Here is a 27,816-nt window from a genome sequence, read left to right on the forward strand (position 1 = left end):
TTTTCACTTGAATGTCACTATTGTTTTTTTGAAACCGATACCTGCTTCTGGTTTGCCGTGAACCTGTCAGAGAATTGGATTTTCTTGTTATTTCACCCATCCAATTTTCTCTTTCTTAGCTGCCACCCTCTTTGTTAAACTTCTGGCAAAGACAACGGGCAACCGCCTGAAGGTCTCGTGTTTTCTCCTAAAGGCTGCTACACCCTTTTTGCCCACAACCCCATTTCCAAGCCAACTGGAAAAGGCCTTTCTGAGAAGGATAACTCACAGGGACATCTTCAAAATGAATGTCAGTGACGTTGTTGTTGGGGCAGCTCTGCCAGGCGTTATTGAGCCGGAAGGCCAGGGCACTCGTGTGCCGGCCATCCAGGGCAGCGAATTTGCGGAAGGTGCAGTTCTGGACGTTGATCGGTCCGTCGTAGAACTGAATCCCTCGAATGGGAAAATCCCTAAAACACATTTGGAGGAGACAGAGAGACTTGGTCATGACACGTTAGCATGAGGATGAGAATGTATTCTAGACATGTACAGTCCCACAGCACTTGTTTCTCAGCTGCTTTCATTTCTCACAGCCCTTAGGATGACTCCTGAGTTCATGTTTTGGAAGAGAAGGGATTTCCCTCCTTTTTAGGTCTGTGAAGTCCTCTTATCCTTGCAAGTTCAGCTCAAGTTCTCTCATGTCTGAACAGATCATCTTTATTTGGTCTGTGCTCCTCCAGGGAAGGAACTTACAGCAACGCCAAAGCATTGACCTAAAAATGAATAAATTTGTGTTTGCCATCAGAAATGAGTTCTGCAGCAGTGAAACCTGAGACTCATCAGAGCCATGCAGACTCCTTGGGCTGAGTAACGGCAGGGCTAAAAGAAGTCCCACCACATCTTTCAAAGGAACTTGGAGAGAAACAGTGCGACTCAACTGCAATAAAAAATGGATTTGAAAACAAGGAAAGGTCTTACAATCTATATGGTTGAAAAGAGGTGAAGGGGCAGACTAATGAACCTTTATTAACAGCCTTTTCTGATATCACCTGCAAGGTAAAGACGGCACCATTTTTCACACTGATTAAGTGAACGAGATGCTTAAACTCCTTAAGAGGCTAAGATAAGATGTTTCAAATTTCACTTATGATAAATAAATTTGATCCCTTCCTCAAATGAATGGTTTCCCTTAGACAAGACTTGCCTGCTCCTGTGCATTTGTTCTGTTTCTGCACGCAACACCCAAGATGAGATATGCCCACATGTATATACATAAAGGATATTAGAAGGAGAATCGTAACAAATTGGGTTTTCATTATTACTACAGTTAATAATAAGCCTCCTGTATCGCTACTGACAAGCAAAGTTGAGGCGCATAATACGGCAGAAAAAACCAGCTGAGCTGTTTGTTCACTGTAGGGCTACTGTTAGGATAACTGTTTTTAGGAATAACGACAAAACATTATTGCACTTGCAAACCAAACTGTAGGACTAAGGTCTAGGAAGAGGCCACACATGAAGTTCACTGGCCATTTCAAAATATTTAACAAAGGCATCAAATTCCTGTAGCACAGCAGCAATAGTAACAGCAGCTCTGAGGACATCTATGACCACATCTGGGCCAGTTCAAGCCCAGGGAAGGGCTTCTACGAGCTTTCCTGGCAGCTGACTTGAATGGAGACCGCCACATTGCTCAACCACTGCTGACCGCATATACAGAAGTGCCCAGCTAGCACACAGTCCTCTTGCTGTCTTCTCAACTCTGTTTGCAAAGGGGAGGGGGAAGGAAAGAGGAGTTTGATGCTGTCTTGGCAGCCTGCAAGTATGTACCTGCCAGCAGCAGCTGCACAGTGAGGACTTTGGGATCGGGAGACATGAAACCAAATCCTTTCTGTGTAATGGTTATTAAACTGAACAGCGCTGAAGAAACCTCACTGGGCTGGAGTTCGCACTGAGAGTGGGAGCAGCGAGCGCTTTGATGTGCTGAGCTGAACTTACGGGCCGATGGGCAGGGTCCTTCCTCTGTGATCCAGACCTCCAGGTCCCCAGATCTCGTTGTCCATCGTCTCGGTGCCCAGGTTTCCACTCTCGCCAACAAACAGGCTGTTCTTGATTTCTTGCTTTGAGCCGTCATCATGAGGGAAAGTCCCACCACTAGGAGGGAAGGGCCGGAGGTGAAGGGGCTGCTCCCACCCATCCCTACCAGCTGCGCCCCAGGCTGCAGCACAACCTGCGCCAGACTTACCTTGCCAAGGTCAGGCCAATGCCGTTGTCAGCAAACCTGCAAGGAGAAGAGAGATGCTTCAGAAGAGGTTTGGTTTTGCTTTGTTTTATCACGTCAAACTAAAATAACCAAATCAATAAGGTGGAGGGCAGCAAGGCTTAATTACTAAACAGTGCTCATGGGGAGGCTCAGGCTTTCCCAGGTTTGTTCCCTGTCCAGTTTTGGAAGATCTTTTTTGGCACATCTTGCAGTACATGCAGATCATATGAAGCAGCAGACATGCACCTGATTGCTCCACGCTGAGGTTAAGCTGGTGATTACTGGGTGTAGTTTACTTGTCTGATCAAGCTTTTTCTCTGTATCTAATGACCACGCTCTTTTCACTGTTAGGTAAAAAGACCATGCTTATCTCTCACTCCAACGAGCTTTTATTATTTAGTTGTGCTTTGCCTTACGCACACCTCTCTGCTCCCCTGTGTTCATGTATCACATACTGCTTCTATGAAATAACTTTATAAGAGGAAATGTTATAAAAGCAGAGAAGCTTGACTTCTCTTTCAGCAACAGGATGATAGAGATTAGATCTTCCTTATTAAAAAAAAAAGACTAAAATGTCCACCCATTTTGCTGAAATTCCAAAGCTTTTAGATGAGATAAATCACAACTGTCGGTCCATGACTTCTGCTTATAGCAAGGCTACAAATAATATGATAGTATGAGTGAGTCTTGATGGTATCTTCACATCGGTGTCACTCTTAACATGTCTGTCGCTGATCTCAGCAAAACCACCAGTGGAGATCCCGCAGCAGAGTAACCCCCAGCTTTGTCCTGCTTCTGTCTGTAGGTGGCAGCCCTTTACACGCTATCGCCTCCTCTTTCCTTCCTCCAGCCCCATAAACATACGCCGTAGTTTATGCACTGCACGCCACATTAACGTTTGTTTTGTTAATGTAATACATAAGTCTTTTTGTAGCAATAGAAATGGAAATTACTGTGGCTATAAAGACAATTACAGTTTGATGGCTGCTTCCTCGAATTCACATACGCTCATAGGTTTGCTGCTGGAAACTGATAAAGTACTCGGTCTTTTAGCAACCTCCATACACTGCATTTGCTCCATAAGCAATGCAAATACCTAAATTACATGAGTGTGATCTGCGAAGACAACTCTTGCTGGCCATGGGGTGTGCTAGGTGCTTCTGGTTCATAAGTTCGTAAGAAGCACAAACCGTATTACGCAATATTACGATTCCGACCGTTCTGCTACAGTCTCATTCTCGCCAACCCGACCGGTCACTAGAGCCAGTTCATACCGCTGGCTGCTTTAAGAGGTTTGGGTCACTCGAAGGTAAGGCAGCTCTGGCTGGGAATTGGACACAAGCTAATGGTGTGACAGCTATTCTTACTAGGCTTATCGCAATATGCCTTGTAACGTAGCTTTTTCCTTTTTCTCTTTCTTCATTGAGGTTGATATCAAGAGCCTGGCTCAGCAAAAGAAACTGTAGAAGATTATCTGTTTTCAAGTGCGAAACAAATATCTGTTCTGACCAGCGCAGGAAACGGCCTTCAAAGAGCACAACATGCACTTGCCCAGTCCCTCTCCCTTGCTGCTGTGATGCATAGTTTTATGTCTGCTTCGTCAGTACTCACTTATTCAGCATAACGGTGAACCACATAAAACTCATCTGTGACCAGGCTTAGCCAGGAAAGGTGGTGGATTTTGCTGCTTTCTTTTCAAAGCACCTCGTTTTTCATGGAAAAAATTAGTTTTTATTTTCAGTTATTTGCGTCTGTGTGTCTGTGTGTGTATGTGACCATTTTTGAATGCTGGGCAGCATCACACAGAGAAACAATCTGAGGGATCTTCAGTTCAGACAAAGCAGGTTTTGCTTGTGTAAAATAATGCCTGTGTTTACTTAACGTTTCATCTTTATTTCAATCTTGGCCACACGAAAGGTGCAAAGCAATATAAATAGTCTGAACCACAGTTATGCTCGCCATAAACACCAGGCTGAACTCCGAGAGTTGAAATAAGGCAAAACTCACTGGCAGTTGTCCAGCCACACATCTCCACCCCGCAGCCAGGCCCCATGATCCTGATTCTTGTAGGCAATAAAGCGCTCAATTATTGCAGGTTCCCTGGGCTTCAAAGGATCAGCATCTTTGTGTGGGCTGTATCTGTAACCAGAAGGAGAGAAGAAAGGTTGGCGAGGGAAGGTAGCCTTGCTCAGTGCATGGCCCTGCTAAACATCTGGTTTCTGCTAACTCAGGAACAGCTTTGGGACAACAGTCTATCCAAGTAGCGTGTCTAGTCAAGCAGCGATGGCCAGACCCAACTGCCAAGGGAAGGACAGTCCAGGCGAGGCAGTTGTAAAGACCCGCTCCAAGTTTCCTTTCACCTTTCCATTATGCAATTGCTGATATTTTGCTGAAAGCATGGAAAGTTTATTATTGCTCCCAAAAGTCTGAGATATTTTTTGATCCCTTACTGTTATCCTTTAGCATATTCCTGTTATTTAGATAAATATCCTTTTGTTTTCCCTTTTGAGCATTCTTATCTCCTAACCTTGGCTATACTGTGGCAATGAGTACCACTGCCAAATTTTCCTTACTGTGGAAAGGAATTAAAACATCTTGGAGAGGGGCTGAGTGTATGTCCTTCACTATTCCCACTATATGTTACACAGGACACACGCACAAGATTTATTAACTCGGAAGTTCTCAAGTGTGATGAAATATTGGCCTGACGTAGGAAAAAAGCAGACACAAATGGAAACTGCAGCAATGTGTGCCCTCAGCTGCTGCCTTTTGGCCACCGCTCTGGCCACAGATCTGAGCAAGGATCTGGCTTGCTATGGTGATGCTGAGCTCGGCTGTCATTTACCCGGTCCTGAGGCACAGCTCTCCCTTTTGCTACTGAAGGAGCATCTTCCATCATACTACACAGCTTAGAAAACCTGACAGACGAGTATCCAACTCAGTGCCAGCAAGGGATGGTCCAGAGATTAAAATTCACGCCTCACCAATGGGTAGTGAGGCCAAGCTGTCAAATCGCTAACAGATATTCAATAGCTCTTTGCTTTGCTTAATAAGCCATCATATCAATCTAAAACTGAGCATCAGGCTGATAGGGTTCCAGTAAATGAATATTGCTTTGGCAGCTTCATCATAGTGAATGTGAATTTGCTTTCAAAGAGAGATTTAGTATCAGCCCTTGTGAATTCCCCAGACGTTGTTAAATACAGATATTTTGAGATGGATTCCAGTTTCATTCACGTCCATGTGTATCTGGAGGAACACTACAGAGTACAGAATTTGGCCCAGATATTTAATGCTGTAACAGAATGCAGAATAATCTCTCCAACTCTGTAACTGCCCAGCCTACCTCAAAGTTTGCCCCAGCCAGTCCGGCTATAATCACCTCTTCAGTCTTTCTGTCTTGACACATGAAAAGTGGAAAACGGTATAAATAATCTGAGCTGCAGCCTGTGCTGGTGCGCAATCCCCGAGCATAAACGTAACTGCATTATGAATTGCTTGGCTTCCAGGGGTCATTCCTGCCCTTGTATGGCAAGGGACAAATTGCCTTTTGTAATCACTTGCTGCGCCTGTGGCAGCAGGCAGATTCCCAAGGCACGTGTTCAGCTGTATGGAAAAGCAGCACCAGGCTCCCAAGAGAATTTGGAGATACTTGCAGAGCAGGCTGCTCTTAATAAGTTATTTTTTTAGCAGTTACTTTTATCATTGAATTAATCATTTCAATTCATTGAGCATTAAAATAATGTAAACAATATTCACTTCTGAACATCTTTTAGCACCCCATGCTAGGCAGGGCACTGGGGTGGTGCGGATCACAGGACAACCGATATCTGAGCTGCTGGCTGGGTTCCCTGGGGGAGGAGGACCGATCCCACCCCTGCAATGCTTGCCCAGTGCGTGACTACAGCAATATGGGCAACCCACGCCCTGGAGATGGAAAGGAGAAAAGGAAAAAATTGTCATTCTCCCCTGCTGAGCAGAGGTTTTCAGCAGGTTTCTCTTCCCTACATGGTTCTTCTGTCAAGAAACCCAGTCGTGGGGGAATGCAGGTTGGGTGCAACTGGAGGCAATTGGTCTGTCAGGAAAGAAAACTATGAAACTTGAGAATATTTAAGTCCTTTTCTCTCCGTGGGGTTGGTGACCAAGTTAAGAGCCAGACTCAACCTCTAATGAGATAAAAGGGTGCAAGCGTGGTCCTAATGCTATTACACTTTGCCCACAAGAAGCCGCCCGCTTACATCAGCCTCCTCGCTGGGGTCAGCTTTGGGGAAAAAGTGGGGATTCTCAGAAGCCACCAGACCATGGTAGGTCTGCCGATACAATACGCTCTATAGAGAGGTTCCACAATGACTCCATTATGCCACACAGAGGCTGTGCAGGGATGAAGGGTCGCTCTGTGTATTTAATTGTAATTATTATTGCAGTGTCAGATTTGGAACTAGGCAGAAATTTGAAATCGAAGTGTGAGTTCCATCACATAAGCAATTCCTGTTCAAGCAGGTCTTAAAAGAATGAAGAAAATCAACAGCATTCCCAGGAAATACTTTAATCTTATTCCTGGGAAACTCTTGCAGCAAGTTCTGCCCAGCGGGGCTGTTGACCAGAGAGCATTTAATTTTCTTGCTTATCTAAAAAAAAAAAAAAAGTCAATGGAACACCCTAGAGCAGATGTAACATCCACGCCAGCTCAGCTCAGAGCTAAAGAGCAAGGACAAAACCAGAAGGGTGTGGGTGCTGGGTGTCCCTTAGGAAGGGGAATGGAGAAGATGAAGTTCGAAAGTGGTAAATCTAAGTGAAGACCTTGCCTCAATAAGAGCCACCCCAAAGGCATTGCAATGATTCTTGTCAGCTTCCTTGGGGGCAATTTCACAGCTTTCAGTCAGTGCTATAGAGAAGTCTTTTCCAAACCAAACTGTGCAAAACACTTTACCTCCCCGAAATCAGTGTCAGGATAGGTCTTTTGTCCTTGGCGGAGGCTGGAGTGGTTTTAACGCCGTTATCGATGATCATTCCAGCCTAAAAGAAGAGAGAAATGCAATATTACAGTATATTTATATATTCTACAGTTCTTTCCATCTCCAGGCTCTACCTCCAATTGTTCTAAGGCAAAGTCACTCGCACGATCCTAATAACTGCTTCTGTTAGTAGCATGTGAAACAGAGGGTTGCCAGGACTATCCAGACTTGCATATACCCCCCAAAATCGCCGCACATTTCCAGAAACTGCACCTCTCTTGTAAGTGCATGTATCCCCATACACATAAACGCCCTGCTGCAGTCTAAAGCACTCAGTAACAGTAACACACAGCCCCACAACATGGCATGCTAAGGGTAAATAGGTAAAGAGAAGGCGATTAGACACAGCGGCCCGTATTTATGCCTCTAGAAGCTGTTTGGTTAATTGCTAACATTGGCAGTTGAGGTCTATAATTAGACAAGCTGCCAATAGATGCTCCTGGAGGCACTATTTTAGGAGTGCAGAGGCAGAGAAGCAGCCTGAGCAGAGGGAAGAGCCTCTCTGAATGCCCAAGAGCCAAGTGAAGCGGGTGCTGGCCGACTCTGAGAGCTCCCACGCCAACACGCAAGCTGCTTTATCTGCAGACACAAACAAGCTTGCAGCAACTTTTAGTGAAACAGAAAGCACAGGCATTAATAGCTTGCAGGCCCAAAGAGCTTGAGCGAGAAGGTGGTGTTTTTTTCGAGGGCAGCGTTCCCGTTGCGTGCAGACTCACCCGGTAGTTGGAATGCGCGCGGTTGTTGGAGAATTTCCCCATCGGCATGTGCTCTGAGTAGCCGGGGGAATACATGCCCGCTGAGGGCCCCGTCGGCACGTGGTGCAGAACAAACCAAAAGCCTGTTTCCTGAAAAAGAGAATGGACATCTGAGACTTTGCTTGAACTTCTTTGCTGGTCTACATTAGCCCAAGGGTTTATCAGTAAAGCCACGAGACGTAAGCCAGAAGGCTTCGGGACAAATCACAGCTAGCAGCATTGACCTGTATAACTATACGCAGCAAAGAGTTTAACACGCACATACATTCACATTCACACTCCTGCATCTTCGAGGTGCCTTAAGTTAAGCTTTGACATCTATATTGAAGCTATAAGCGAGACTTTCGAAACCCGTAACACACACACGCATCCACTGATGTCCTCCTATCACTGCATGCGCGGATCTTAAAAATCAGATCATTTTTATTTAGTTGCCTAAAAATGTATCTAGGAGCCCGAATCTAGGTACTCAGATTTGGAAGCTTTGGAAAGACCACATCTCTCTGTTTAAGGCTTGGTTTGCTTGTTTATTTGTCTTAGTAGGAAAATAAAGGCTCCTGATGTGACCAAGAATTCCTGTGGAATTTGCGTTAGTGCTGATTGAAATTTCAAAGCACCACTACTGTACTGCAATCAACAGAATCGTTGCCAAAGACTTCCCTGGGACTCCGCAGTCACATTTATTTAATTTATTCAGGCTGCACACTATGCAAAGGTTGAGAATTTTTGTTAAAGCCATCCAGCTCTAGAAACAGCAAGTGACAAGAAGTGTGGAGCAAAAGGAAAAGCATTATTTTTTATTGGCAGCGCTAGCCACATTAATATATGCCTCGATCTAGCAGTTTCAAAAATGCCTGAGTAACAGAAGCAGGTTTTATTCCAGCAAGAGCCTCAGCCTTGCAGGGCTGTAACCGGTCTGAGTTGTTACCAAATAAGAAACTTCTGCACTCACTTCAGATCCCGCAGCTGCACAATTTATAAGGTTGTTGTGTGGGTTGGCTATCCAGAAGGTGGATACGGCGCTGCAGGTCAGGAAAACAAAGAATAACATGAAAATGACACTTCGAGCACACACCAGAGTCACCGATCAACTCCCCCCAGTACAGGCAGGGCTGATAACTCCCCAGATAAGGGGTCCTGCCTAGGGGGCAAAGGGAATGTGGTTTTTTCTTCCTCTTGTCATACCACATGTGTCCTCTGCGGTTTGACAGAGAGCATGGCCTTATCTTTTAAAACCCCGAGTATTAAATGAGGAATTTTGACTGCAATTCCAAGCCTGCTATGAAGCTGTCAGTTGTCAATCATGTTTTATGATAAGGTAAATATGTTGTTGCACAAGTCACAGAAAGAACTTTGCCCCCACATAAGCCCTCAGGTTCATTAGAGACTCGTTTAATCAAGGGACCCAACAAATTGCCTCTTAAGGGCCTTCCAAGTGTGCCCCGGTACCTGCCTTTTCCAAGACCTGCTGTGACTCATTAACTTTATTTGCTCCCACCCTCCTACGCATTTCTTTTGGGACAAAAGGACTCCATTTGTTTAATGCACATAAAAGACTCTCAATTGAAAGGTTCCCATCAAGGAGGAAAGATCAATCCATCACTGTCCATCCTGTGACATACAGCATTCATTAACCAACAGGCACATGAACTTTGGGAGGAAAACATCCAGCACTGACAACCAGCAGACTGGGTCCCTAAATTTGCTGGGTGAGATTCGCCCTTCTGCAGAGGAGGAACCTACGGAACCCTTATGTCTATTTTAATCTTGCTGTGAAGGACTTCGAGAGGGCTTTAGACCAACTGATTTTGCTGGCCTGAGATGAAGTTCCATTTTGTGCGACTTTATCATGAAAACATAGCAAAATTTTTCTCTTTTGGGCATGGGACTGGCCTAGAAAGAAACCATTTAAGATTATTTATAGACTACCTCCTGCTGCGTAGGCAAGGGCAAGGGCATTATATTTCCACAGTGACCTGTCTTTCAGCCTGATCCCGTTCCTCAGAGCCATGTGGATTGGGCAGGTTACTGTGTCATTTGGCACAATCCTATTGTCTTAATTCCTGGCAGCAGCTGCCTGCCTGCCTCTTCCAAGCTGATGGAGCTGCAGCCGGTGCTCGTCCCTCATCCCTGTGTTGGGTGCCTTGGCCGCTGCCCCAGGGGTAGCGTTAGTGCACTCATGCACTTGCAGGCTGGATGAGCCCAGTGCAAAACAAGCTGTTTTTCTGATTAGACCTTGAATTCTTTTATAAAGGAGGACATCGCAGATCAAAGTACCGTAGGACCTTTTCATTAGATCTCCGCCTATCCTTCCTAGCGCTTTTTCATGTAAGAGTCTTCTAAATGACACAAAATATGTCCCTCTGACTATTAAATGGATTATCAGTGGAAAATGAGCACAATGGCTGATTAACTCTTCTTTTATGAATGGAGACATTAAGTGTAATTTATAAACAAACACAGATGTGAAAAAGAGCATTGCATGAATTCATCTCTTTCCCTTGCCAAAGTAAAAGCTAAAAATGTTTCTTTGGACAAAACCCCAGCTTGTTCTGAGAACAGAATGGGTGATACTGATACAGTCTCAGCAGATTGAGAGTATTTCCAAATAAAAGAAATCCCCCGAAGATTTTTAGCTGTTAGGCATCAATCAGCTTCTAACTGTCTCATTTTCAGGATGGAAGTCTGGCTCCAGAGACTTTCTCGTTGATTTTTTGTGGGTCAGAAATTTAGGGGTTTTTTAGTGTAGATTTTCCCCCCCTCCAACTACAGCAGAATAAATTCCTGGAGAAAAATCTGGACTACGGGCAGAAGTGTTCCTGTATCCCAGGAGCTTCAACATGGCACCAATACTTTGTGGTCTGAAGACAAATCTTCACCATGGAAGACCTCCCATTCTGTTGCACAGCGGTCTTGTCCTCAAGATGATCCACCATCAATTTTAAACTCTTAAAGGCAAGCGTGACGTCCAGCTTTTAAAGGAAAACACTCTGAAAACAACATGGTTCCATAGATCTTCTCCAGACCACTTACTATGCTCCCTGGACTACAGCTGGGGGTCTGCTTGCAGACCTGCTAAGCACACAGGTTTTCCTTTAAGAATTCAGTATTCTCTCAAGAAGAGTTGGAGGGATGGGGGAAGAAAAAGAAAGATAATTAGCTGCCTGATATGCATCAAAATGTGTAGGTTCCCTGAACAGCCAGTAATTAGCAATGAAATCATATTCCTAGGTTGTGCACCTTGATTTTTGGGCAGAAAAACAGCTGGAAAATCATGGAAAGGAGGGCTAGAATGGCCTTCAAGAGCTCAGTGAGTCCATACCGTGCCTTATGACAGGGTCAACTACAACTACAGTATTTGTGACTGGCATTTCTCTAGCCTGTGCTTAAAAATTACTGCTAATGAAGAATCCATGTATTCCTCTCAGAAAAAATTCTAATGCTTAAGTGTGCAGGCCAAGCTGGTTGTGTTTCTTCTATACTTCACCTGATTTTTTTTCTACAAGGCAACAGAATGGCAAAAAGAACTTGTAAAATCCCTTCTTATTGCAAATGCTTCTATGATCCTCATCTAAACCTCAGTTGGCAGATCTGCAAGGACACTTAAAGGAAAGGATCTTGCAAAAAGGGGGATGAAAGGCATTCGGCATTTTTCAAGTTTAATACAGTGTTTGTGGCAAATAGAAGTTTTGAGAAGTTCTCATGGAAAGGTTTTCATGAGCTCGTGTATAGACAGACTATTAGAGACCCAATGGGCATATACAGTCTTTGATCTTTTATTGTCAAGTTCCAATTCTGTGCTAAACTGCATTTATTATATTATTTTGGTTTCACTCCACAGTTTGGGTAGACTGTGCCAAATGAATACATAATGCCAATGCTGTATCATCAAACAGTATCCGTTCTTCGCATATAATGACTTCTGAATTAATGGGAATAATGGGAATATTTTCAAAATCAGCTACCATTTGACGTGAGCACAAATGTCAGATCCCAGCCCATTCTCAACTCAGCAACTTTTTGCTGAGCCATTGGGGTCAAGACTCCAAAAGAAAGAGAGATTTTCAATATCTGAGGTAGCAAACATCTCAATTGACTTCATGCTAAAAATGAAAACTACACCCTAGGTGCGTAGGTATCTGAGTAGCACAAGCATAAAGACCCCAAGGACACTGCTCTCCCAACCTTTGGGGCATGCAGCGCAGACCTCTACAGATGACTACATAATCATATACACGTAATGCTATCTTTTATGGCTAAGTGCTGCAAAGAAAAGAAAGAAGAAAAGGAAGGCTCCCACTCACCTACAGTCCTGCCTGGGTTTAGGGATGTACCCCGGGTAAGCGCCCTCCGTGATCAGCTTGCACATCCTGCTGTCTCGGTCGGAGGGGAGCAGAGTGCTAGGTTTCACAAGCAGTCCAAGGCAGTGATCAAATGTGTTGCGCTCTTCTGGTCCATCCTCCGTAAAGAAGCAATGGCCCAGGGCATCATAACCCACAACATCCTTCACCTGCATGTACAAAACAACGGTCAGTGTTCAGGTTTCATGCTTCAGCCACTGCATAATAAGAAGAAACTTTACAGCAATGGCACATGGGAACCTCAGTACCCTCTTGAACTCAGGGTGCATAAGCAAAACCAAAAGCACAATCACTCTCTGCTCTTCAGAGCTTATAGTCTAAGCAATAACTCCAACACTTAAATTTAATTGGAATTTGTCATCCCCTAGGAAATGCTCATTCCATTCTTTTGTCTGCTTGTGAAATCAGAGACTGTCTTAGCATGAGGCTGGAAAAAACACGGGACGGAGTATGAATGGAGGATGTTAGATGTTCAAATCACATCTGGGCTCATTCATCTTCATGTGGAGTTACATGAGCAGCTACATAAAATGCATCTGAAAAATGCAGCTGAGCTGAAAAAATATTTTTTCAGGCTATCAGAGAGGTGGAAAGTTGTTTTCCAGACAGGCTGGCTTGTTTTAGGTTTGACCTGATCCTTTTTTCCAAGTTGTTGACAGCAGCTTTACTTGACCCTGAGACAAATCAGCTGGTGTTAATCAGTGCTGTTCTGGTTTTGGTTTGAATGTTGTTAACATCGGGACACCGTTGTGTTGGACAGAACAATACCCATCACCCCACTGAAAGATCTGAGAAAACAATTTCAGGAGCAGATATGTGAATTCGAGGCCTAAGGCTAGGACTGGCTGGGAAACAACAACCCTCAGACACACTGTGTCCAACAAGTCAGTTATTAGTGGATATGTCTGGCATACGGAAAATTAATTTCATGTCTCCATTGGCCAGGTGAAGTGCTGGCTCTACTGAGCTCTCTCCTTGCTCTTCACATCAGCCATCACCCATCAACCACCTTCGACTTAGGAAACCTTCCCGGCAAAGCTCAGCCTGGCGCCAGTGTGTTCCTACAAAGGTGTCTGATGAAACAGCGACTGCCAAGGGGCAAAAGACAATATTAAATTGGATAGAAGACCTATTTATGGTGTCATTGAAAGACCTGGGTGCTCAAGCACCTGAATTGCTTTTGTAAACAGGCCTGAGACTCCTCTGTCATCTTCATGCCTCATTCTCAAGGTAAGAAGCACCAATTTCAAATAAAATCCCAGGACTAGTGTTGAAATGATTACAAATATGTTTTCACATAAGAAAGAACACTTTGCTTGCCAAATCTATTACAAGCTTACATCTGCACACACATCTATTATGTATCATCCATGCTCCAGTGTAAATACTCAAATCTCTGAACACGAGTCATCACAGTAAATTAAACACAGCTAAAATGACCTGCAAAGTGGCGCATTCCTTTAAGCTACCTCACTGAAATTTACTGCTAACTTCCCCAATCTAATTAGATAATAGCTTTTGCAAGGCCAAGGCTTCTTTATTTAGGTGTAAAACGTACGCGCTAGACTGAACTGTTCCTCCTTGGAAGAATGAGCTGTCCCAGCCTTGTAATTGTAAAGGGTTACAGAATAGAAGAACATTTCAGGAGAGTGAGCTATCTTCAGAGGAAGTTTTCCAAAATGTAGAGGGAGCCTTTTAACGACAGAGATGTCAGAATTGCACAGAAACTGCCACTGAAACCTATTAGCTTTCTCTCACACAACAGTAATATTGGAAAGACACATAAGTAATAGTGCTGCAACATTTAGATGATGGAAAAGGTTTCCTTAGAGAATATTAGCCACTTTGTATGACCATGTCTTTTTCTAGCCAGCAAAGCACAGCACTAGGACTGGGACATGAAAACCTGTAGTGACCAGACCATAGCTGGGGCAAAGCCCACCTCTGTGCAGGAGGAGTAACATCGGAGGGGAACGCATCGCCCGGTACGGCGAGAGAGGAGTGAAGCAGGGAGAGGAGTGCACACTGGCAGAGGGGCTCAGAGCCAGCAAACGCCCGTTGTTCGCCTAACTCATCCCTGAAAGCCCACAGAACAACATGGAGTTATCAGCCAGGGACCCTAATGTATTTGTCACCCTCCGTTTGATTAATTACTTTCCCCATATCTCATCTCTCGGTCAGCTCTGACTTAGTTTCCTGTGCATGTTTTCACGTGCAAACCAAACGCTGAAATGCTTGGATAGCAAATGAGATGCTTGTTCCAAAATCACTTTTCCAATGGATTTAATTTTTTGTTTGATTAAAACCTTCCTAATAGTCTATAATCTTACTTTAACCATGAGTAATTTATGGCCAGATAATGCCCTTCATGGTAAAACAACTGCTGTGTAGTATAGCTGGATTGCTAAAAGCAGATACCACTGAATCAGTTAGATAGCACAACCTCTTATTCCATGAAGTACAGCTCTCCCCTGGATTCTGCCAAACTGTTTATTGGCCTCCATTTAATCTCCCTCCCCAGTGGCTGTTTCTATTTTAGCTTGCACACTGGGATCCAGTGGAGAGAGTGGGAATCAGAGCAAAGTTTCATCCCTGGGATTGCAGTGGCGTAACTAGGTGGTTTTATGGCCAATGTATTAAAGAAAACATTGGGTAATTATTGCATTTTCAAGCAATAATTATGGTGAGAAAAGAATTTCTACAGATTTGTTTCCAGAAGGACCCTCTGTGCCTTCCAGTGAATATGAACTTGTAGACAAGTGCAGAAGAGCCCATCAGTGGAAGTGAGCTACTGTTGAGATAGTGACTTTTAGCACACTGTACAGACCCACAGAAAAACATTTCTGTCATCAGGAATAACTGGACACTCTTTTTTCCTAGTGTTCTCCATATGAGTATCCCTGAAGTGACATGAGAAAAGTGATAACAAAGCCAGCAGGGAGGTCGGTATGCAAATTACCAGCCTGCTTTAATGAGAGTTAAAAACAACTGATGCCCCTCTCCCACTTGTTAAAGCATTTGCGCAGATACTCAACCACAGTCACGCGAGAAGCCCCTTTGAAATCAGTGGCCTAATGTTAAGGACATCATTAAGTGCTGTGCTATGCTGAGGTTTAATAGCCCAGCTAGATTTTTTTTTTTGTATGGCTATTTTCAAAGTGTGGTTTGTGCACATCATCAAGGCAAATCTTCCCTCAGCAAAGTATGCTTCGGATCTACCTGATCTCAGAGGGAATGAATGTTACCTGGGGACAGACAGAGCTCATCGCTGTTTGCACAAATGGTGTTCATGCATGTAGAAACGGGTAGTGTTGCCCACGTAAGAAAATAATGGGCAACTAGGAAATGTACAGAATAACCATTGTACTCATCAGAGACCCATGTGGGTGTTTGGGAATATATCTGGGGAAGAAGGAAGAGGAAAGGAAAGAAAATAGAGTCAGAAAGCAGATGGGGAGATTGTGGTGGGATCACCTGATGAATCAAGGCATGGAGCTGCTTGACTACAGATGTCTATCACAGAGCAATGAAACAACATTTAAGTGATGCAACCTTTGGAGCATGTCTTCTGTGACGCAACTGAATAAACTCGGTCAGATTGCTTTATTTCACTGGGGCTTTCTTTTCAGCTGTCAGCAATAATTATACGGTTAAAATAAAAAACAGCTTAAGTATTATGAGTAGAGTTTAGTATTCACACATTTTGATAAACTATAGTCAACAGAGACTAAATTTTTGACTAATGTTTCAGATTATATGTTCTAAATTCTAAGATTTCTCTTGGGTGCCTTGTCATGGAGGCAAAAGCATGGTTATTTAGGGAATTGTGGCTGTTGAGTAACAGTAAGAGAATCAAACTGCTTTCATCAGCTACATCAGCCTGTCTAAATTTCATCATGCCACCTTGGCTGGAAAACCCTGAGCACATGGATTCCTATGTCATGGGTCCTCCACGGCACAGCTGTCACTTGGAGAAAGCACAAGACACAGAACTATTTCCAAATGCTCTATATGAACCCATCCATCTGACCGATAAGAAAAATGCCAGGCTCTGGGTGTTTGGTTTGGCAAGTATTAATCAATAGGGAATGAAGATCTCACATTAGATCCAGAAGCAGGGCTTCAGCTGACCTGCAGCTCATCAACACTGTGCAGCCTCTGGGCAGCCAGAGAATGCGTTGATGGTGCCATCGGTAACAGCCCATGATGGTGTGACAAATGAATCCCGCAACGCTGCCCTTCCACTCTGCACATTAATCTTGTACTGAGCCCCTGTACTGGCGACTTCGAATTGAGACGGTGACATATGACCCTGAATGCCTTATATAATTTATATAGTAGAATGTCTTTTTTCTTCAGAAGCCATGTTCACTTGGTAGGTTTTTAGGATCACGTTATAAACTTAGAAGCATAGCGGTCAAAAACCAAAACCTCAGATCCATAAATAGCAGATAAAAGCTGCTCTGCTTCTGGAGCTACAATTTCAATGCCTTCTTCTCTTCAGCTTCTGTGCATTTTAATTATGCCTGTGACTCCCCCTTCCAATGTTGCAACTTTTAGAGGTTGTAGCCTGCAGTCCTTGCCAAAAGGAAGACTGTAAGATGAAGCCCTCCATGTGCTGGGGTCAGTAAAGGAGGAAGCATTCGTCAGCAAGTGAAGGGCAAAAATCATGTCTTAGCTAGGTACTGAAAGCAAATGCTATTCCCCAAATACGTTCAAGGAAAATAGATTCCTACAGGCTCCTACTATGAGATGGTACGATAACTTTAAAACAGTGGTATGGATATGAACTCCTAACGCACAGTGACCATCCAGGTTACAACTGCCAACGATGTATCTTCTCTTAAATCTCTGTTATAGATAGTAGCAGGGCTCTTGACTGTACAAATGCTCCTCCTCTTCAGGACTCTCATACACTTTTTTCCTTTTGGAATACGCTGCCGTCTCACTGAATGGGTGAGAGTCCTTTGCCTACAGAAATCTTGGCATTTAAGACTTCATATTTGAGCTGACACTTGGGGAAAAGTTGTCTAGTCAAACCTGGTGTTTATTTAACACCTTTAGCAGCTCTGCTTTTGGGATAGAGTTCTGCACATTTCCTGAATATGGGTAAGCAGAAGCCATCAGAGGTGGGATAACAGTGAGGAAAGCTTTTTGGGGTTATGGGCCAGTCTCCAGGATGCTCAGTAAGGTAGCGTTGTTTTCCCATTGCATCCTTACCCCAAAGAAGAAGGCACCTGGGGAGAATCTGAATGCGTTCTTACCATCTCTGGTGTACTGTAACTTGTCTGGTAAGCATAGGTCATTTTATAGATTTATCCTAAAGGATTTCTTGTTTTGGAGAGCAACTCTGACAAATCAGAGCTCTGTGAGTGCCTAATGTTGCGAACAGCTTTGCAAACACAAACCTTTATTACAGGAAAGATGAAGCACACTTAAACCTTCTAATTATCCTCTTTAAATAGCAAGCTCTCTGTCTATAGATAGACCCAACTACTCATTAGAGATGGGCTGGTGCGCAGACATCACTGCACACAGACAAAAGCTCTGCCCGCTCTGAGTCACACACAGCCTACAGCGCCACATTGGCCACCTCCTTTTTAGTGCAGGTTGAAATATGCCTGGAATATATATCCACATAATCAGGATGGGGAGAGGAGTCAGACACTAGCTCTAACAATAAAACACATCACCTTGCAATAATTAAGCTGTATTCATGCTATGAGGAAATATTTTGACTGGTGCCTTGATCTCTAAGGTAGACATTGGGGCTTCTTACCAGTAAACCATTGGATCCATGGACTGTGACGCAGCGGGAGAAGGTATGGTGGATGGAGACATCCTTCACGTACGTTGGAGGGTTGTAGCCTCCTTTCTCATCTACATCTCCAGCCATATGGAAGTGAATTGGGTAATGTCCCATTGTCTGCTGGCCCATATATTTTAATTCTAGACCTTCAATATGGGTAGCTTTAAAATCAAGACCAATCTGAAGAACAACAGAACATCAGTCAAGAAACATAAAAGGCTGTTGAGGGTAAGAAGGAGGGGGAATAGAGGGTTAGGAAGGGTTGTACTGTATCTGCTAGAGAGATTTACTGGGTGTGGAAGGGAGTCTATGGCTGCAGGGTGAGGGAAAGAGGGTCATGGTGGCTAAGGGAACCATAGTTGCTCTGTGATCCCACCGCTGCTGCCATGGCTACATTTGACTTATTTTTAGAAGGAAAATAATTTGCATTTAATGTTTTCCATGAGTTTCAGTCAGCTGGGCTCAAATCGAAGTCCCTGGGCTGAGCACCACCAGAATCTAGGGAAAACTGGGATCGGGATGTGGAGACTGTATCTTGGATGGGTTGAGCATCAGCGTGGCTGGCTGAGCAATGTCTGCAGGGGCGTGAGGTGCACTTCAAAGCCAAGGGACAGGCGGCAGCAGCGGGGTGGATCTGCTGCACTGTGGGGAGAGGATGTTTGCTCAGCAGCTGACACAAGGGATTTTTCCCTTTCTGCATCCTGGCTTCCTTGGTATGTGAAGGTGTGGCTGGGAGGAGGAAGGTGCAAGGAGAGGGCTCCAACCCTACCTTGATGTGTCCTCCAAAGGTGTCAAAATCAAAGAAGGAGCATAACTTGCTGCTGTACTCATAGCACTGCCCCTCCATCTCGCCCATCACCACGACGTTGCGGCTCAGCAGCCCCACTTCTGCCCGCATGTCGACGCCGTCAATGACTTCGCCAATGTGGAGGTATGTTGCTTTTCCTAAAGGAACAAGATCCAGTTTCAGGGTTACTCTGCCAATGCTGCTGGTTTCCCCTTGTGCCTCTGGTGGGGTTGGCGTGATAATGAAAGGAGTAATTGAGTCAGCAAAACCTGTTGGCCCACACCTCAAAGGAGGGAGGGCTGGAGCACAGGTGACACCCAAGGTCTTGCTGAGATATTTGTAAAACAGGAAGTGGGATTTTTGGTCTTAAGTTGCTTCATTTAGCCAGGGAGTTAAACCGACAGTCTGTTGGACAAAGCACACTTCCTACCTTGAAAAGGGACTGAGATCACTCAAGAACATGAAAAGGGACTGAGGTCACTCAAGAACTTTTTGCTTTGGATAACAATCAGTTGTGTATGAATGTCCAATGCAAAGAAAATTGATGATGTAGCTACTGAAGAGTCTAAATCCCCAAGGTTAGCACAGCATTTCCTATAGTGAGACCCTGGGAGCTGCTCAGATCCTACAGCACTGCCCACAGGCGAGCATCAGTCTGATCCTGCTAACGCCATGGCTGTTAATCTAAGCAAGGAGAGGACTGGGCAGAAAGCCTTGTGGAAATTGTGGCTTTGGACAATTGCAACCCCTCATCCAGCTTGTGGGTTGCAAAACCTCCCGCTGCCTGCCCTCCCAAACCTCTCAATTTTAGATCCACCCGCACGTTTCCAACTTGCTCTCAACACTTCCCTCTGCCCTGGTGTAGTCGGAGTTTATGGGATCTTCCATTTACCCCATGCCACATCTCCCTTTGCCAAGCCACGTTGCTCATAACCTCCTCCACACACACACCTGTCTCCATGGGGGGGTTAAAAGCACAGAAAGCCTTCCCTGGCTGGACCAGAAAGGGGTAAAGTCCAGGCAGTGCGGATGTCTAGAAAGCAAAATAATCTCTTTGCTGTAATTTCATTCAAATATATTCATACTCCCTCCTTCCTTCCGCGGCTTTCTGCAGAGAATGCAGCTGGGAAAAGGTTCATCTTACTGACTACTTTCTGTATTATTCCAGTAAAAATAAGTAATAAACTCTTTAAGTAAACACTGAACTTTAAGGAATGCTACACTTGCATGTATTTAATTTCAGTAGAATCGTTCAAAGCAGTAATCAGAAACAAATGGCAAGCCTGAAGCCTGACTATCGCTGTGAAGCACTTTATGCTTAAGCAGAGGTGCCAAGTCAAGGGGAGGATTTTGAACACTGAAATAGCCTTGTTTTTAACCAAAACATGATGCTTTGACTTTATAACAAAGACAAGCAAACACCATTCACTCCCTCTTTCTCCTGGAGCTGGGAGTAGTGCAGTTTGATGGTTATATTGGGATTTGGGAAGGGCGAGTGCTCCGCCTTGCTCCGAGACTGCTGCACTGTGGGACGGGGTTCACACCGCTACGTGTGCCCTCTGCCTCGGCACCTCCGTCTTCAAGATAGTGTGATCACGTGAAAAAACACTCTCCATTAACTAGAGGAGTGGTGATGGCAGGACAGGTGGACGCTTTTACCCAGGGCTGCGGTGGGAAGACGAGGCTCCTCTGAGCACCGTGCTCAGCCCCAGAAACAAGGGGCCGCAAGGGGCTGCAGCTTTGCACCTCGCCCATGTTTGCAACTGCCTCCCTAGAAAAGCCCTGGGCTTCCCCGTGTTGTTGCCCTGAAGCCAGCAAGCCTCAGCAGGTGTGTGGCCAAAACCAGACCCAGCCCATCCGAAAAGCAGCTTTGCTTCCCTTATTCACATACATTAAAAAAGCTGCTGCAGTGAGTGTCCTCCACACAAGGATATCCTGTGCTGGATCCTTGAGTGAATCTGCTAAGCAACACAGCTTGTCGTTATGAAACTGTTTTTAAGCTGTTATTTTTCAGTTTCCCCCAGAGCTGACCTCTCCTTGATTTACTGAAATGCAGGAAGGAGTTCAGATAATCATAAGAACATCCTATTTCAAGCCACATCTCCAGGATTTGTGGCAGTGAAATTAGATAGGCAGTTTTGTTATTCATATGCTGAGCCCTAGAATAATAAATGTCATGCTTGCATGTATTTAATTTAATTTAACACCAGTCCAGACATGCAAAATAGTGTAAGCACTGACAGGAATGTTAAATACTAACCAGTTTCTAAATATAACTTCTTGGGTGCATGTTTTTCGCTTTGTGCTTTTGCTGACTTGACTTGTTTGGAGATAAAAGGAGAGATAGAAAGCAATTCCCTTCCAACGTAAGAGTGGATTTTGAATAATAGCTCCTTTAACAGAGTTTTGAAAAACAAACCTCTCCTTGAGGCAGCCAGAAATTCAAGCTCCCCATGGCAATGGGGCCGTGCTCCTGAAACGGGTCTTGGGAGGCAGACCCTGGCACGGGAGCCCTCAGGTACTGTAAATGCCTGCTGGAAACCAGCACCGGGCACTTCCCAGGGGGCCGGGAGCACCACAATGTGCATTTATAGACATGCGGCACTTCCCGGGAGCCGCTGGGGCACGTTTAGTGATGGGCATGAAAACAAACCAACAAAAGAGGGTGCTCCGTGGCGAGTTCAGGGCGTTCACATGGGGATGGGAACATCTCACTCTGCAGAGCTGCAAATTTGAAGTTAGGCTGCTGCTCGCAGCCAGCACGGGCAGCCACGATGTCTGAGACCCTGACCGCTGATCATGGGCAAACCCGAGCCAGGGGTTTGCAAACCGGCACTGAAGTGGTTTGATACTCAGAAAGGCAACACTGTGCTTTGAACATGGGAGGAATGTGTCTGCTGCTTCAGCACCAAAGCCGATGCCTGTGATTGCCCAACCGCTAACAAACCCAGGGGTTACTGATTCACCATCTCCTCCTTTGGGCTTGGGCTTGCTGCATCCCTCACAAACAGATGTTGCCTCGCCAGCAAGCCAGGCTCGTGCCATGTTTTAATCTAAACCAAACAAAGCCTTGCAGTGACACGGATTACATCTTCCCACAACAGGCCTGTGTGATGGACTAGGAAAAACGCCCTGGGTTTGCTGCTCTATTTGTCATACCGGTGCCTCCAGTTACTCCAAAATGTAAATTCACAGGGAACAACTTCTTTAATGTGTGGGCTTGCCTGGTAGAAGTCTTGATTCAGCAAAATATGAGCACATTTCCATGCTTATTACTCAAGACAGTGACTATTAAAGTCACCAGTTGTTGCTAAGGACAAGGTAATTATTAAAAGAAAGCACGCATTAAGGTAAACAGATGATCCACTAATCAAGGGCATGCTTATGTCAACATAGCAATCCAAAGCAGAGTCTCTCCAAACTGTACAAAGCTCCAGGAAAACCTGCCATACTTGAACCTAGCCATAAAACCTGGGTCTTGGGCCTTATCAAACCTAGGAAGGGTGGAATTTTAAAACTATTTCAGCTGCTACAGATGTGGAAGAGTGCTCAGCTCTTGCGAGTTACACAGATGTCTCTGAAAACCCTCCCAGGTACACTCATGCATTCCTAAATGCCTTGGCTCTAAATGACACAAACTGCTAAATCTCCCTTTCAGAAGTGAAACAGGCACTTGAAGGTCTGGGTTTGGTGAAGATAAAGTGGAGCTAAGATGCTGCTGGATTTTTTTTTTTCTCTACAGGGTCTTTTGTTTTCCTTTGGGCTCTCTAAGACTAAGACCTTCTCTCTCACGGTCCTTTAATGTTTCCTAAACAAGAGTTTTTAAAGGAAATGCTAAACACAAACTTGCCTGTTCAACCCACGTAATCCAGTGACAGTGAATCCTTCAGGTTGTCTTTAAAAATCAGTGCAACTCATTGTAGATGCCAGCCCAGACCTCTATCAGATTTAGCATTTTTGTCAAACATTTGTCACCACTGGTGGTAATGCCCCTATTGCTTATATTTAATAACCAACAAATGTTCATACAGGCATCCTGTCAAATCCTCATTATTCTGAATTATCTTGATGGGGTTTGCTATTGCATCCCTAAGCTGCAAGCCTGTAATGCAGCGCAGCATGGTCTGGGTGAGCTGACCAGCTTCCTGAGTCATGCAGTACAACCTGGTGTCTTAACAAATAAATATTCCTCCGATTCATAGCTTTTTACATGGAAAATTAAGTTTCCAGTAAAAAGACATACAGCAGAAAGGATGAAACTTATAAGGAGTTCAGAGCTAACTAAGCCTTCTTGGGACAGTTTCCTGCTGGGTAACTCATCCTATTACAGCCCTTCGTCCCTTTTCTCCTTCATGGTCCTGCACGGTGTCCCGCGAAGGTCAGAAATACACCCTCTGTTGTAGGAGTGTGAAGAGCCTTGAGTTCATGTGGCTATTGTTAAGTGTATACTTAAATGCTGTGTTGGATCAAAGCCTCTGTAGCTGTTTGGTTTCAAGGCTGAAATGATCTTATTGCTGCAGATAGGTGCGACAGGAGGATTGATGTGGACTGAGGGCAGTGCCTCTGCTCGTGCTGGCTTTAACCGAGCGCTGAGAGGTCTCTGTGGGGTCTATTAGTGTTTTATCCCAATGGCAGTGTCATGCTCTTTCCTAAGCCCACTCCTGTCCCACCTCGTGCCCTCTTTGTGCAGCAGCTACTGGGCAATCTACTGACATACCTCTGTAAATGCTAGGTTTTCCCTCTCTGACCTTCCAGGTTTTTCCTCTCCTTATCCTGACATGTAAGTTCTTGCAGCTGGGATGGGAAGATTAGGCAGGTCTGGTGGACAAACAGATCAAATCCTTACTTAAATCAGGCCCAAACTCCACCCTTCTGAACTGCTATGTAAACTTGAGTACGTTTCTTTCAACTCTGCTTCTAGGCAATGCCCAAAGGTAGAAAAAAGAGCTCTGAAAGACTGTTAGAAAGGGCCATTTCACAACATTTCCTGCCCAGCCCTCAAGCACCAGGGTTGCCTTAAAAAAAGAGCTTCTGGCAAGTTCCAGACAAAATGATGCCAACTTCTAAACAGAACCTCCTGAATCCCTAAAAGTATCTGAATTTGGATAGCGGAGTAACTTCTCCCATCCTTACAGCACAAGATGAATGCTGACACAGGCCATGAAGTTGTTAGACAACTATGTATTTACGTTTTTAATTCAAAGTTCTCTGCGTGAACAAGATCACAGTGAACTCCATCTCTCCCTAGTATTTGCAACCCAATAAGCAGGATTTAAGATACGTGTGCTTGTAATCATAGATTCACCAGTATGTGGGATAATTGGAGTAATTATGCCAGGCACAAATAGGTTTTTCATGCTTTATCAAGAGCATATAGGAGCACAAAAGAGCGTTTCATCATTTTTGTTCCATGGTGAAACTTATCAGCATTAGAGGTAACTTCATACAGAGCAACCAAGATGCAGATAAGACTTGTTTCCCAGGGAAACTAGACAAAATACTTGCTCTTTCCTACTATCCAGTTCTATCATAACAACACAACCCTTGCTTCCTTCCTTCCTTCCTCCTCCCTCCCTCTGCCCTGTACCGTCGTCCCTCCCCAAACCTTGTGAAGTTGGAAGATCAAACAGTTTTAATCTGTTCCCACAGAGAAAATAATCTAGGCACAAAAATTAAAAGCAAAAAAAGTTAAACAGAGGACACAAGTGAAGAAAAAAGTTCCATTTAGGCGAGCAACCATTTGACCGGGAGCAGGACCTGCAGAGCTGAGCCCTCATGCAGACCACGCTTACTCATGGGAGCCGCGGTTTTGACATTAGTGTAATTATGCCAATAAAGGAGTGCACAAGATCAGTACCTGGGTGCCCTCCCTCACTTTCTACACTGAGATTTGCAGAAGTTCACAGCTAGACATCTAGACCCTACAAAAACCTGATGGCAATTGAGTATTTATGCTTTTAAGTTCTTTTGAAAAGACCGGCCTCTAATCAATCCATTTCTAGCAAGTAAAGCAACTATGAGTTTTTAGCAGGGAGTATCAAATATAAACAGGACGTGAGCTTACTAATGAGTTTGCCTTATTTTGCACAATACGCTAAACCATGTCTATTAAAATATTATTAAACGATGAGAGCATCAATTATAATTAAACCTTGGTATGCCAAGTGGCTGCCACACCAAATTGTCTGTCCACAAAGCAGAGGTTTTCTGCCATTTTTCAAACAAAGAGACTCTTAAGTAGTTCAGACGTGACATTTAGCTTTTGTTTTTAAAAAAAAAAAAGGAAAGGAAAAAAATAAAGATTGAAAGGGAAATAAACCATCATAGGTAGGAATAGTTTTATCATTTGTCTTTCAGAGGGCAGACTTTTGGAGTTCTCAGCTGCTAAACTAAACCTCTTAGGAAAATTAGGCCATTCCAGTTATTAGAAATGACATCCCTCCGAGACCCTGTATATAGATGTATCTGTGTGGAAGTCTTTTTGCAGAAGGAGCAAAGCAATCTTGACTCTCTCACATAGGGAAAGGCAGGCAAACATTTCTGACAAATGTCTTCTGCATGCAATTGAGAACCTAACGCAGCCACGCAAGCACAGGCTGCGCAGGGGCTGCTCACCCGTGCTAAGGCTAGAGGCCAGCCCATTGCTTGCCACGATGTTTGAGCCGCTGGGACAAATAAAGCTCTATTTAAGGCCGGGGCGGAAGTCTCACAGGTAATTAACTGAATCCCAACAAGTTTCCCCAAAGTCAGCGCTTGATCATGGGAGACTTATACACGCATGCCCGTGCACAGACAGGTTTCAGTGTGAGCCAAGCGCTCAGCGCGGTGGTGTTCGCCTCCTCCAGCGATGAGCACACCTCAAAACCCTCCACCGTGGTACTGCCGCTCGCCTGGCAGGGCAGGGAGAGCGCAGGCAGAGCTGTGCAGGCTGCAGGCAGCTGCAGGCATCACGGAGGGGAGGAGGCGTGGAGAGCACCCACCCCCTGGCTTATTAGTGCTCCTTATTCTGGCTGCCTGTCACAGCATGGGGCAATGGATGAAGTTACACCATGGCCAGGCATAGAGCAGCTCAGGGACCTCCTGGCTCCTAAAGGCAGGGGAGATCTCAGCCTTCCCCAGGTTCTATTTCATCTAGACTGAACTTAGAATCAGGCAGATTATTTTATTTTCTAGTGTGAATGTGCTTTTGTTACAAGAAAGTTGGATGTGATTTTTATTACTGGACCAGATTTTGCCTTGATTTATATAATCAGTGAAATCCCATTGACGTCAATAGAGTTGCCTGGATATAAGTAAGGGTAGACTTTGGCCCTGGTGTTCATGTCATTTGTGGTAATAAAAGGAATGTCCTAATTCTCCTACAGAGTAATCAGAGACCAAGAGCACAATTACTTTAACAAGTGTTTCCACTGCTCCTTTACTTGAAATTCACATCAACTTTTTTGTTGTTTTTAACCCTTTATTCATTTCCTTAAACTAACTTAGTTGCCATTGTTGTAGAAGATAAATGTAATTACATGAATTTCACAGATCCATTAGATTATGGGAAGCCTAAGAGAAATATTCCTATGTCATCTTTATTTTTACTGACGATCTTCCAAGATCATCTTCACGATGTGACTTGTATCATACTAGTCTGGTACAGTTTTTCCAATAGCTCAAAAGTTGCTCAAGAAAAATATTCAACTTGGACATGTGTCTTCTTTGAAAGTACTAGTCATTTTAAGTCATAAGACTATGATACATTCAAACTGTGAATAACATTTTTCTTGGCTTGATGAACATCTCTCTTTCAGGCCATCCAACAATGAATGGCTAGAGCTCTGTGGGGAGGCAGTTGCCAAAGGAAGTATATTTGTACCTTCCAGAAGATGTTGCATCAGAGATAATGGTGAAGCAGTTCATTTCACAGAGCTGAGCAAACTCCCTGGTGCATTGGATGTTCCAAGTGCCCTCATGGTTTCTCAGAAAGATCTTACTGTAAATGTAGACAAAACCTCTGCCTAAAGCAATTGCCACTGTGTAAGCAAAAGATAACATAACATGCATGATTTACCACCAGAGAGATGGTGCCTTTGCAACGGCCTCAGCTGTTACATGCTTTTATATTGTAAAATAACTTTTGCTTTTGTAAAGTATAGCAATTAGAAGTTCTTGATCTATTCACGGAAGAGGCAGTTCATGTGGTATTTCCATGCTCTGTTTATCAGCGTGCCAAAATCTAGTTCTAGAAGGAAAAGACCACTTCACAGACTCAAGTGGAGATGCGAATCTCCTGCCCTGGATTTCACGTTTATGCTCATATTGGTAATAGTCTTGTGCTTCATCATGGTTATGCTACTTAACTGGACTTAGTATCTGAAGGCCACTTTGCAATCATTAGTCTGCAATGTCTTTTCATCAAAAGCAATTTGTTCTGGATTTGAGCTAGTCACCTTCAAGAGAAAAATGCTGTGGCTCTGCAGAGCTTCCTGCTCCTCCTGCTCAGACTAACTCATGCAGCACTCTACCCACTCCATCTCCCCCAGTGCTGTGGCTCAGGACAACTCGCTCGCCACGTGATGCCAGAAATGTTTGGTTAATACATCACCTCTAAGCAATGCCATCTAGAGACACAGTAAAAGAGAAACAGTAGCTTCAGTAGTACAAAACAGCATTTCTAAAATGTAAGACTACAGTTCTTGTTAAATATAACTTTCTTAGGAAGATAGCCAGCTGCACATTACTTCATAGCCTTACAGTCGCTCACGGTCTGCTCCTGCCCTAGCCCACTCTTCAGATCAGCTGTGCTCATCTCCTGCTTTCTAGGAAGTGATACATTTTCAAATACAGTTACGTAAAATTGAA

The 27,816-nt window shown here is 44.3% G+C and overlaps 1 protein-coding gene across 1 annotated transcript in view; it reads right to left on the bottom strand.

Moving 5' to 3' along the window:
* The window catches only part of CEMIP (cell migration inducing hyaluronidase 1), a 116,173-nt gene that overhangs the window by 14,053 nt on the left and 74,304 nt on the right, over positions 1–27,816 (bottom strand). Inside the window, exons 12-21 of the mRNA XM_076347903.1 lie at positions 18,952–19,127; positions 18,153–18,362; positions 12,317–12,522; positions 8,965–9,034; positions 7,974–8,102; positions 7,173–7,258; positions 4,250–4,381; positions 2,225–2,260; positions 1,978–2,133; positions 269–449 (exon numbers count right to left, since the gene is read on the bottom strand). Coding sequence (XP_076204018.1) covers positions 269–449; positions 1,978–2,133; positions 2,225–2,260; positions 4,250–4,381; positions 7,173–7,258; positions 7,974–8,102; positions 8,965–9,034; positions 12,317–12,522; positions 18,153–18,362; positions 18,952–19,127 — 1,382 coding nt within the window. The remainder of the gene's footprint in view (positions 1–268; positions 450–1,977; positions 2,134–2,224; positions 2,261–4,249; positions 4,382–7,172; positions 7,259–7,973; positions 8,103–8,964; positions 9,035–12,316; positions 12,523–18,152; positions 18,363–18,951; positions 19,128–27,816) is intronic.

Source organism: Aptenodytes patagonicus, chromosome 10 (genome assembly GCF_965638725.1).
Source record: "Aptenodytes patagonicus chromosome 10, bAptPat1.pri.cur, whole genome shotgun sequence".
Classification (NCBI taxonomy): Eukaryota; Metazoa; Chordata; class Aves; order Sphenisciformes; family Spheniscidae; genus Aptenodytes; species Aptenodytes patagonicus.